General features: G+C 38.6%; 1 protein-coding gene across 1 annotated transcript in view; it reads right to left on the bottom strand.

The window, feature by feature from the left end:
- Positions 1–11,855: 11,855 nt before the first annotated feature.
- The window catches only part of IPO5 (importin 5), a 45,809-nt gene continuing 44,864 nt past the window's right edge, over positions 11,856–12,800 (bottom strand). Inside the window, exon 26 of the mRNA XM_010578290.1 lies at positions 11,856–12,611. Within this exon, the coding sequence (XP_010576592.1) occupies positions 12,525–12,611 (87 nt within the window). The 3' untranslated portion in view covers positions 11,856–12,524. The remainder of the gene's footprint in view (positions 12,612–12,800) is intronic.

Genomic DNA, 12,800 nt, shown 5'->3' with positions numbered 1-12,800 from the left:
GTTCGGGGCTCAATCTTGCAAACCTACAGCATTTGACTAGTCAGTTTTAGGCTCTCTCATGTCTTTGTTAAGTTGTGTTAACTCATCTGTTTTTTGCTAATTTCGGTGCAAGAGCATGACAGAATTATCCATCCAGTTCTTTCAGGATCATTTCACCATTATTTTTACTACACATTTCGTAGCATACATGCTTCCCACCATTTCAGTGGCTTTTGTTTGCAAGACATTTTTATCCATGTCTTCTCAAAATATTATTGCAGTCATCAGTTGTTAAGATTATCATACCACTAGCTCTTCTGGTAAGGTTACTAATGTTGAGCTAATAAGTCTTTCTTGCTTCTACATCAGAATGCAATGTCAAACTACAGCTAGAAGCTGTGGTACGGTAATTAACAATTTTCATAGTAGTGTATAATACTAGCAGTAGACCATGTCTTAACTTTTGAGGGAAAAAACAAAGAAAAAAACTAAATAAATATTTAGCCAGCCTGCAAAGGAGTCCATTTCCATTCTCAAACCTCAGGATTTCCATGTGAAAGAAATACTCAACCATTGAAAAGAAGCCATTTAAGCGCTTAGACCCAGCTAATTAACAGATTTTGTTTACTGCCTGCTCAAAGTGTATAATATCATGAATTAAAAGAGAGCCTTTTAATGGTATATGCAAAAGTTTCCCAAGTCCTTAAGAATTCATATAAAGAGAGCTTTTGTGTATCAAGCTGTTAGAACAAGACCCTCTCCCCAACCTCAGTACTAATGCCATGCAACATCGCTCCTGTTACATGTCATCATATTTGCCTTGTATTGCCCAGCATATTTGCTTGTTCTGGGATTAATGGATTTGTTGCATTAGCTGCATATCTGTGCTAAGATGATCACCAGTGCAATAGTTAAGAGATGAATCATCCCTGAAGCTTCAGAGCTAAAAAGTTCCCGTGAAATTCATGAACAATTTATACTCCTCAAAACTACATAGATTGCATTGGCTTATACTTGCTTCATGCTTGCTTTTTCCCTTCTGCAAATCCAAGGAGAAAAAAAAAGGCTCATTTTTTTTAAATAACACTGAGGATTCCAAAGTATTCATTAATGGACAAAATTGTCAACTACTGCAATGTAAATGAAAACATTAATAATAATTTATTATAATTATCTATAAAATCAGCACTTATCAAATTACAGATATCAGAACCTTCAAGAAAATAGAAGACAGGGAAAAATACAGAGGTTTGTAAGAAAAAAATAAATCAAACATCCTTCTGCTATTCATAGTTTTCCGCTCCTACAATCCGTTTTCACCTTTTCTCCCAAAAGAAGGGAAAAAGAACACTGAATACCATATGTATTCTATGCCAGTATTTCCACTAGAAACAATGTACCTCTTCCATCATGGTGAGGAGAGAGAAGTGATAATGGAAAGAGAAAATATTTGCAGATATGAAAAGATTTGATATGTTGAGTAACAAATAAAAATAATACTAAAAAAGAGCTGCTGCCTTCATCAAGTGCCATTGAGCCTGCCGTGCAAGATGCAGTGTGTTGGGCAGGAATGAAAGCTCATCATCTGAATGCAGCTTTTAGAAAACAACCAACCAAGCACGTTAATCTTTCAATACTACTTTTGAGAAGAAAACCAAATATGTTGTTTGAAATAGAAATGTGCCCTTAGAATACAGAGTTTAGGGTAGAACTCCCAGTACCATAGCTCATTCTCTTCCAGTGCATTTGTCATTTTGGACAGAGGAAAATGTTTATCTGTTAAAAAAAGAAAAAAGGCAATAGTTTCCAGGAGAACAGTGCAACTAAATTCATTAAATGATTTTGAGACCATTTAACACTATGATGCAGAACAACCATTTAAGTACCTGGACTGATATAAGCAAATATGGTTCTAAAACAGAAAAAATGCCGTTTCTGCAGCCCCTCAGAACTTACACTGTGAGCAAACACAGCTGAAAAGGGTCCCCTTGCAAATATGAAAATGAGAAGAATATGGAACCTGAAACACGGCTTTTAGCATTATCAGACTTACAGATTCCCATGAAAATAATAACCTTCTTGCTCTCCTCTCCACCCCCCCAATATTTTTGCTGTGACCTCCTGCAAGGGAATACATCTAGAACACATCAGCGTGTCTGAATAAATCCTTCTGGGATAATCTCCACTTTAAGGCGGTGGGGGGGGAAACCTTATCTAGTGCTCTGTCGCATTCAGGATCTCCCATGGGTCCTTTCTAACTTCATGCTGGATGGTAGACATTTTATTTTTACAACAGCTAGTTAAAACAGGTGGCTTAATTACTGTCTTCTCCGTTGTCATATTCTTGTGTTTTAATTTTTAGAACATCTAAATCTGGCTGGAGGGAGCAACCGTAAAACCTGTCAAAGCAAACATCAATTCAGCATATGATTTTGCTATTTGCCTCTGAAATTAGCCCATCCCTAAATGTCAGACCAGAAGCCAGGTCTTCTAAGGGTGGTAATTTATTTGCTTCCCATATGAGAAACATAGCAGAATGAAGAGAAACAAGAACATCTATTTTCTATCCGGGTTTAATATCATTAATGAAATTCCTTCTTCAAAAGGGATCTGTGAAACTTTCTGTTCAGAAAGTGAAAGGTGTTAAATAATTTACAGAAATAATATTTCACTATAGAAAGCTTAGCAAGATCTGCATAATTTATGTTTAATAAAATCAAATAATCAAATGATTAGAGACTTGAAAAGCATTTATTTTCCTGCTCATTGTCTTTTATCCACTGCAGTTATTTGTCTCAGAAATAGAATTCCAATGAATGAAAACAAAATAACTGCTCTAAGAAGTAGAATTTAGACTGAAAAAATATGAAGCATAGTTTCCATTTTACTGATGAGAAAAATCATCTACGATGACATAGTCTACTTTCTGCTGTTGTCTACTTTCAAATCAGGAAGGAAAATTTTCCTTAAAGGTCAAGTAGATCAAGTGTACGCTTTTTCTCCCATCAGCTCCCATCAACTTGCCGACCATGATACACAGAACTGTTGGTCATGTTCTTCCCCATGCAAATGTGCTAGCTGGTCTATCACTGTCAAAGATCCTATTTAACTTGTTCTATGTCTGTAGAAACTTGGGCTCTGCCTGGGAGTTTTAAGTGTGAGTGATGAATGCTGTCCCGTTTCCTAGGTTCTGATGCTGAAAGATGGACAGGGAACAGCTTTTGTTTACACTCTCTTAATTTTCTGAGATGCAGGGTACAGGTGAAAGTGGTAGGAGTTTTTCCCATGCCTACTTTTTTTCCACCTAATATAATCATTCATAATTCACTACCAATGCTTCCAATTAGATAATTTTCCCACTCTACTTAAGAGAAAAAAAAATTCCCTTATGCCTGTTGTTACTAGTATTTTTTTCCTGTTTCCTCAGTTAGCAGTCTGCATGTCATGTAAGTCTGCATTTCCTTCAGCATTATGGTGTTCCATAGTCTTTCAGTTTATTGTAGTTTTCCACTTTATAAATATTTTAAATGTGAGATTCACTGTTTGCTCTGGCAATGAAATACAGGAAGCAATCATTTCAGGTTTATCAATGATCTTTAGGATACATTTATCCTTTAAAAATATCTTAATTTTCTGTAGTGATCATTTGCTATTTGTAATAGAACAAAAAAAAAAAAGAAAAATAATCTTATTTTTTAAATATTAGATTTCAAAATGAACATGAGCTTAATATATAACTGGATTGAATTCACTCTGCTGAAATAGGACAGGCTTAACCAGAATAGTTCCCAGGAAATGTTTTAAAGCACCAGGAGTTTTAATAACAGTCTGTACTAAATTTAACAAGTTCTTTATAATAGCAGCCTATCCTTTCATGCTTTTAAATTCAAAAATGCGTTCTTTTCTTTGCTATTTCCAATTGCTTCACCACCGCCTGTTTAGTTTATTCCCTCCACAGCCTCTCTGGAGTTGTTGACAACAGCGGGTATTGCACATCTGTACTGTGCCATATCTCCCTCTGGCACTGGGGAGGAAACCTTAATCCCTATTTCCTGCTGTAATCTCTCCTCCTAAAGAGGCAGATCAGTAACAAAGGAGCTGCAGTTCTCATAAAACTGCCTGAATATTAAAATGGTTTAATCTTCTACTAGGGAAAGCCAGAGAATCTCACCGCGTGCCTTACTTTCTACTGCACTTTGATCCTAAGTTACTAACACTCAGCATTTCAGATTTGCCACATTTGAATACATGAAAAATCCATTAGCTCCTTCAAAATGGTGCAGAGAAAAAAGGAGAGAACATTTTATTATGGTTTTATTTGACTCTATATTGCTCCTTTGTCTTTTATTTAGAATCCACGTAACGCTCAACAGCGTCAACATCAGAAAACGTTTTTTCCTTCTCAGGCCCCAGAGCAAGTGTCTACATGAATATTAGCACTGAGATATGTTTTATATGAAGTGATTCCTGTTCTAGTTGATCCTGTATGACCTGGGTGAAGAATTATTTGTATCTTGCAAAGCCCCATGCAAACACAGTGAAGAGATTCTGATCTGTATAAGCAAAACCAGGGAGGGAAAAAGCGAGGAGTGCTGTAATAAAGGATATGTACAAATGGCCACGTGAAGCCTGATCAGAGAACTGGGTGTCTAACAGGAGATACAGTAAGGGAGCCTGAGGGAAAGAACACAAGAAATGGAACAAATGTAGAGTGATCCTTTCCCTAGCCTACCCTCCCACTTCTGACAGCCGACGATTTATGGACTTCTTGAGCAAGTAGTTTCCTCAGGAGCACCTTGCTTATTAACCATTCACACACCTACCTGTAAATAATTGGCCCAATTCTTTTTTTGACTTCCAGACACATCCATCAGAAATTAGTTTCGTGCTTTAATTGCAGTGTATGAAAAAATATTTCTTGGTGATTTAAAACATCCTGTCTAATACTTTATTTGGGTAGCATTTGGCTCTGTGTTCTGAGAAACAGCGAATTGTTCCCTATTCACCTACTCCCCTACATTCACAACTGTGTAGATATGTCCTACTCTCTTGGAGTTGTCACCTTTTTCCAGTCCGAAGAACCCTAACCTCTTCAGTTTCACCTCAGATGGCTGCACTGCATACTTAAACTTCTCACCTCTTCCTCAACCTTTCCAGTTCTGCTATATCCCTTTTCTGGCGCTGGCATCAGGACCACATGCAAAGTCAAGGCAGAGGTGCACAGATGTTTACACAGACCAGCCCTGGCAGTGGCAACTGCAGCACCTGCTGCTCAACTCCCTCTTTAGGGAAGGAAGAGGTATTCTTAGAAGGAAAACCAGCCTAAGGTCATTCAGCATTGCCCTTTTTGCAACCAAAGCGATCATTCTCTTCCACCATAATTACAGCAGTACCAAAGAAGTTTAGGATTTGGGGGAAGCTTGCTTGTGTTTTTGAAGTTAGGGATGGTATTTCAGCATAAGGACAAGAGAAAATATTTAGGTGTCCAAGTCTCATGGTTTAGACACAAAGTCCAGGTGATCTGTTGTCAAGAAGTTCATTTTTTTAGAGTTGTTTGAATTTGCATTGTCCTTTTCATAAGGAAAAACATTGGCAGCTGTGTCAACGAATAAATATAGACCTACAAAACGTACCAACTGAAACCAGACCATCTTTTCCCTGGCTTCTAGGGACTTGGGTTCCAGCAAACCAAACGCTACAGACAAGGTGGCTGAAAAAAGAGGCAGGATAAAAATTATCTACTGAGGTTATGTTAAGACCTGTAAAACATTATTCAGTGTTTATTTAGAAAATAGATGTTAGAGTGGGCAACTACTCACAGTTCTGTTTTATGCTCAGGCATAAGAGTGATGAGAGGAGTCCAATTCCAGCAACTCGGAGGTTCGGGCTAGGTTATTTTATATGTAGTTTGTTTGCATTGTGGGTTTGCTTGTTTGTTTGTTTCCCCCAAGGGTAATAAATATTACGTGACAAGATTTTAATAGCAATGAGGGCAAATGAAGACTCCATCTTCTCAGATTTCATATCCTTTTTTTCTCGAAACGAACTACCTGCTCTGTGCACAGGTTTCCAGTAAACAGAAGTTACGGTTTAACACTCTGCCTATAAGATGGTCCTATTAAGAAACACCCTCCCCAAAAAATAGAGACCATGAAGTTGCAAAGTTCCCCAGTATGAGCGTATGGCCTTCTAATACTCAATTGTATCGTCTCCATCTACTGGCCAGAAGAAACTTCAGCTGGAGCACAGAACTGGTGAAATATAACCACTACAGCCACATGCTTCTTCATGCTATTGACAAAAATTAGCAGTTTGGGGGAGGGTGGGGGGTCATTTTGGGGTTGGTTTGTTTTTTTCCCAGGGATACAAACTCATAAATGGACAAAACTCTGCAGTAAAAATGTCTCTTGGCATTTTATTCTCAGATATTTTAAAATGGTGATGTTGCACAATTTTACTTCAAGTAATTCAGGCAAGGTTAGCTTCCCCGAATCAAGATCCTGTGTTATGATCATATTTTTCACTAGTCTGAATCCAAAACGTGAATTTTATTTCAAGCTTTTTTGGTTGGAAGATTAGCATTAGTTTTTCAGATAGTATATGAACTGAATATTAAACCTTTTAATTAATTTACATCAAATCCTATCACCGCACAATAGGACCGTGCAGTTATTAAGGAACAACTTTTTGTTAAACAGCACATATTACATGAAAAAACGTACTTCAGATATATTTAAAATATAACTTTTTGTTGCTACTTAGGAAAAAAGCAGTCACACATTTAATGCAGAAATAGTAAGTTAAAGAAATATCCGTTTTCTTTTTTTCCTCCTTCCCCACCCTCAAAAGACACTGGCCATCTGCAAAAGGCAGCAAGCAGTGGTAATGGGGTTGGCAAAATGAGAGACAAGTAGCAACCTTCTGAGCAAAGCTGACTAAAGTTAAATTTGTAATCCCCGCCAGCCACCACTAACTGGGGAATAGTGCACTATTTCCCCCTGGGTAATGGTCCCCTAGGGAGCATCTGCCAACACACATCCTTCCCACTTTTCTGGAAGAAAACTCCAAAATTCCATTCCAGCAACCAGTATTGCTCATCTGGTGCCTCAGGAGAGCTTTGAACCTCCTCTGCTAGCAGCAACACACAACACCGCATCCTCCAGAAAAACCCAACCAACCTTAAGGCATTCACTGCTTACTGTTAAATTTTCAGCATCTATTGCTAAGTAAGTGAAACTCCAGTACAAATACTTGTGTGCACCTAGGGCTACATTGGCTTAAGTTATTCTTAAACCAAGAGTGATACCAATACTGAACTCAAAAGACATTTTGATTTCACGGTTTAGCAGCTGCAAAATTCCCTGCACCTGAAGCGAGGTCAGGGGCAGCCTCTGGAGCGAGAAAGCAAAATTATAAAAATCAAAACTGACTTGAGCATACTAGGTCGTACCTTACCTTCTTGAAAAGATAAGAGAGAAAATTATATCACTGGTCTGAACCAGAATGATAGGAAAAGATCTCACAGAGATTATAGAAACAGTCTCCCCAGAGCAGAAATTGCTGTTCCTTGTCTCCAAACCAAGGAGGTGAATTTCACACTAACTCCAGCCTTGCCAGAGCACTCGGAGAACATCATCCCAGGCTGATTTTCTAAATAGGCTCGGAATGGCTGAGAGGCTACCGGCTTTCTTCTCTAGCAGGTAATTAGAAAGATCAGAGTCAATTCTGCGAGCAACATCCGTGAACTCCTAACAAATGTAGAGACCAAACATTTGGGCCTCACGGGCTGTGAATGAACAAGACATCGCCTTAGAAAAGCAAATGCTCCAATACAGAAAAGTGTTCTAAAACTCAAGAGGAAAACCCAGATTTCTACTGGAATAACTATACTTTTACTGAGCTTAGCGTTTTGTAGTCCAAGATAATGAAACACACAGCTTTCTCATGTCCTGAATGGGTCTCCATTCCTCACATCTCTTCAGCATCAGAAGATACTGTAGAAACCTTTCCCTCAACTAAGAGCAAACCAAATTTATGGCTTCAGGGCTACAGCAGCGGGTAATGTTTCCTGAATGAGGCTCCCCGTGAAAGAGGAAAATTAATTCCGCAGTGGCAAAGAGGCACAAATTTGTTATTGTACCTGTTAATAGTATGTTAGTCTGAGGCTAAATCTAACTTGATGACAAAAGAGATATTGATGGAGGTAGTTTACACCCTCCAGAAACAGGAGCGGGTTTTCTAAATCACACCTTTGACCGGGGATTAAATAGCGGGTAATTTACCCGTCAATGTGAAACACCTCAGGAGGCAGTGAAATCTCTTTGAGAGCTGACATGAGGAGGCAGCAGGGGGGCTGGCTGACTTTTACAGAAAGGACTATTTTTTTCTTATTGGTTCATTCTAGGAGTAGGAAAAGAATAGATTCTAGGAAATCAAAGTGGTTCCGAGTAGTTGCATTATAGAACTACTAAGGCTATCCAGTGAGCCATTGAACTGCCAATAATAAACACCATCCCAGGAGCCACCTGACATACCAACAACTTCTCATCTATCTGCACCGAATCATACAGTAGTCTCCTTTGGTCTCAAACACTTCCTTATGACAAAATATATCATCATCTAGACACACCTGTTTTCCTTCACTCAATAAGGCTGCAGACAATTATTTACGTACAAATTTTGCTACAGATATCCAGTACCGGGTGAGATGAACCCTGTGACTTTTATCCAATATTGAGCCCATACCTCTGAAGTCTCAACAGATGTTAAGCTGTCCTGAGAGATGTTCTCTCTTGAAGCAATATGAACATCTTCATGATAATCAAAAAAGGGAAAGGACCTCTACTAGATAGAAGCTTAGATGCCATCTACTGTTTCTCAGAAAACAACAAATGTATTTCTTCGAATGTAAGAGACCATCAAGCCCCATACAGTAAGTACAACTGGCTAAATTAGCAAAATAAGAGTGGACTGAAATATTAAATAGCAAAGGCTAAGGCTACTCCCCAGAAATGCACAGTAGAAGACTTCAAAGTTGAGAAAAACATGGAGTGGCAAATACTTGACTTTTGTATTATTTTTAATACCACCCTCATCGTATTTGGAAGACTCAGTGTATGTGCGCACCCCTACGGATACCACTAAACCAAAAATAAAGCTCCAGTTCAAGAGCCTGAGGCAGCTGCATACCCAGTACATACATGCATACACAGAGTCATTAGGAAATTCACCTTCCTTAATTCTTTATTTCATCAAAAATTCCAACTGTGCAACACATCTTACTCTCACGCATGTACTCCGTACATGAGACTGAAAGATCTAGATGTGTAGAGAACAACAGATAACATTTGGCATATTAACAACTGCTCTATGCCGGGGAATACCAGCCCTTGCACTCAGCATTACTTCAAGGTCTCTGCAAAGAAAAAGCAGCGACAGAATGCCACAGCAGTACACAAACCCCGTGTTGAAAACACAAAGTCCACAAGTTACTTTCTTACACAGCTTTTGCACAGGATTCCCAGGGAGATCTTGTAGACAAAGCCAGGTGAAGGAACCTAGACATTTATCTGCATTAATATCTTTCAGGAACAACCTAGAGCTGCAAACAAAAAGCAAGTAGTTTCACCTTCAGAACAATAAGAACAGATGAGAGTTTAGATGGGAACTCGCCGAAGCTTCAGGAGATGAGCTATTTTTGAAAGCAATGCTCACAAATGCTAGTTACTATTATGCTTAAATAAGCCCATGAAACTACAATAGTGAAATACTGTGTCCAAAGCGTGGGGAGTTTTCTAGTTGTTTCTTGTTGTTACCGAGTGCAACTTTGAACACTTTTGCCTGGACGTCTAGGGTGGATTCGGTACCTCTTTGTTCTGCCAAAGCAGAGCACCGCTATTGTTTGCGGTGCTCTTTACGCTACATTAGGTACACCTCTTACCAAACACAATGGCTGAGCATTTTGATAAAGCATGACTGGAGTTACACTCAGGAAAAATGGTTGAAATAAAACTGTGACCCTTCCCATATCAGTACCACAGTTAAGATTCCTACAACTCCTTCCTAAAGGTGACTTTCTGATAGCTGCAAATAAAGCTGCTGTTCTACTATATTTTGTTTGGGCAACAGTTACTTAAGTGCTGTGGAAGATCAAGAATGGTTGACTGCTTAAAAAAACCTGTACTGCAAGCATCAGTTAAGGAACCTGAAAAACTAAGATTAGTGATTCAGACAGCTTTTAAAGAGGTGGAAAGGGAGCGTAGAGTTTTTCAAGCTTGCGTGAGTTGAGAAAATGCTACAGAAGCTTTTGGATTAACCCCGACAAGTTCAGTGGGGGCAGGCAAGAGGAGACCTCCAGGTACTCTCTGGAACGGACCTACCTGTCAGGCTGGCACGCCGACTCACTCGGTGCCCTTTTCTTTGATAAAATGATCGTTAACAAAGGTAGAAGCAACAGCACGAAATTGTTCTATGCTGGCTCTGGCACATGGAGCAACCCCATCTCCTGGTTCTATTTGTTCTCCTTTACTCGGACTGAAAGGAAGGAAGGACGATAAAAGCTGGACCATTAGGAGAGCAATTTGAATACTGCTCTCTTACATTACAGACAGCCAAAGTTGATGATGTTTCAGGGAAATACCAGATGTCCTACAATTTTCTCCACATAGTGGTAGTCCAAAGAAGGGAAAAGAAAAAAAATTCTAAGCCTGAGGCTCTGAGAAAAAGTACAGAAAGCAAGGTGCAGGGAAAAACTTAAATGTGAGGAGAAATGAAAATAAAAAATACTTAAACCCCAAACCCATGAACAAGAAAGATGATGGATATGATCTGGCCCAAATTTTGTAGTCAGGACCCGTGCTTGAGATAACTGACCTGACTTACTAGTTCTCTCACAGTACTGGTATCTAATCCTTAACAGTTCATTTTCCAGATCCATTTACCGAAATTCAAGCATTCATACAAGATCAACAGTATTTCACAAAGCGGAAACTGGACCAAGCAGATATTCCGTTACACTGTTTCAGCTGCCTCTAAACAACCTACAGGGTCAACAACCCCTATGGTTAAGGCAATTTCTGTCACAAATATTTGGATAGAATGCTCCTGGGCTGGTTTTGGTACACTTCATTCTGTACTGTACTGGCTTTTTTCAACACATTTTCAAAGGCAAAACTAAGTTTATTCTTTAGTAAGAGAGGAATTTATTACATGTAAAGTTCTACCCTTTCTTGTTATAAAGGAAGAAAACTTACACCCTCTTTGAAAAGATTTTTATGTTTTAAGAGACTGCTGAGATTGACCTGAAGAACACTTCCCGTAAACAACTGAAGTTTTTAGAGATCAATGCATACACTAACATCTTCAAAGTAACAGAGTGCAAAAAGGTCACTCACCGTTGTTAGAAATCAGATACTCTATGCTTATGTTTGCTGCTATATTAGCTGGTAAATGACGTATTGCTCTTGCAGTACTAAGAAGACCTGAAAAGGTTTTTGATTTGTTCAGGTTAGGCTATCAAGTATACGATTGTTTTAAACAAGACACAGACTACCATAACCATATTGCTGGCTGCTAGATCATGTTGCACTTCTGCAGCTGGAAAAAAGACTACATTTTATAAGTTATGAAATGCAATTGCATCTGAACATGAAAAACATTTTAAAGTTGTGATATGTAAATTTACTGTCATAAAAGGAATGCCATTAATTTTCCATTCTACACACTCAGGTGAAAAATTTGTTAAAAAGTCAAGAAACGAAAATGCATAAAATCTGTAATAGGCAACAATATACAAAGTTTCCAGTATAAAATCATGACTTGTATAGTTTGTTACTTGCACCTTTTCACAAGAGGAAATTAAAAGAACCACACATCACTGAACTTCTAGACAAGCTTCTTGTGTTTCAATGTCATTTATTGAGGAGTGAATGAGATACTGTCAGACATGCCAAAGAGACTTCACATTCAAGGGCTGGAAGCTGAACAGCTTTCCTCATTGAGTCACTGTACAAGTTGTTTTTGGGAATCTGAAAGTGCGATCAATGAGGTCTTCATGCTCGATGTTTGTCTTCAGTTTTTCATCTTTTGATCTACTAACTTGTTGGGCAGAAGGACACTTTCTACCCTACAAAGACTCACACTCCAATTAATACAATTAACACTAGATGTAGAGAAACGTTTATCTGTTATAACGTACATCTACCGCTGAAGGTCTTAAAGCTGTTTCTTAATTCATTATGTCTAATGAGAAAATTCAACTTGTTTCCCTTTCACCATCGTATGGATGGCTTATACCGTTAGAAAAATACTCTTCAGTGCTATTGTAGGGTTTACAGGAAACTTCTTCCGTGTTGTGGGATAGAAACTGATTTTAACACCCTTCTGAAAGAATGCTTCTTCCTGCTGCCACTGTCTGTAGGTTGCAGAAGAATGGCCTACACGCACTACAGTTCTGGTTTTACTCAAAAAAGAAACAAAAGAAACCTAAACAATAGGGTAAACGTTTATTTGGAGTTAGTTTTCTTGCAGATGATAATTAAGGCCCTTCAAGCAGAGTTCAGGAGCTCCTGTATGGCTGCCTGTTGATCTGCATTGAGCTGTGATATGCATTCTGTCCACAATCCTCCAGATGTCTAGAAAACAAATGAGAAGTTGGCTTTATGCAGGCTGACAAGCTTCCAAGGCACACGCTAAACTTTCGTATGTTTACAAAGCTCAATATTCACTGGGCTTATTCCTGTAATATATATGCCAGAGAACAGACTGAAATCTTCAGTTACACAGTCCTACACAGGTTCAACTAGAGATGCTCTAAAATGCTA

The sequence above is a fragment of the Haliaeetus leucocephalus genome, unplaced genomic scaffold, assembly GCF_000737465.1.
Source record: "Haliaeetus leucocephalus isolate CR32 unplaced genomic scaffold, Haliaeetus_leucocephalus-4.0 Scaffold626, whole genome shotgun sequence".
NCBI classification, from domain to species: domain Eukaryota; kingdom Metazoa; phylum Chordata; class Aves; order Accipitriformes; family Accipitridae; genus Haliaeetus; species Haliaeetus leucocephalus.
The sequence above is the reverse complement of the archived record's forward strand: the minus strand, read 5'-3'. Positions and strand labels throughout refer to the sequence as shown.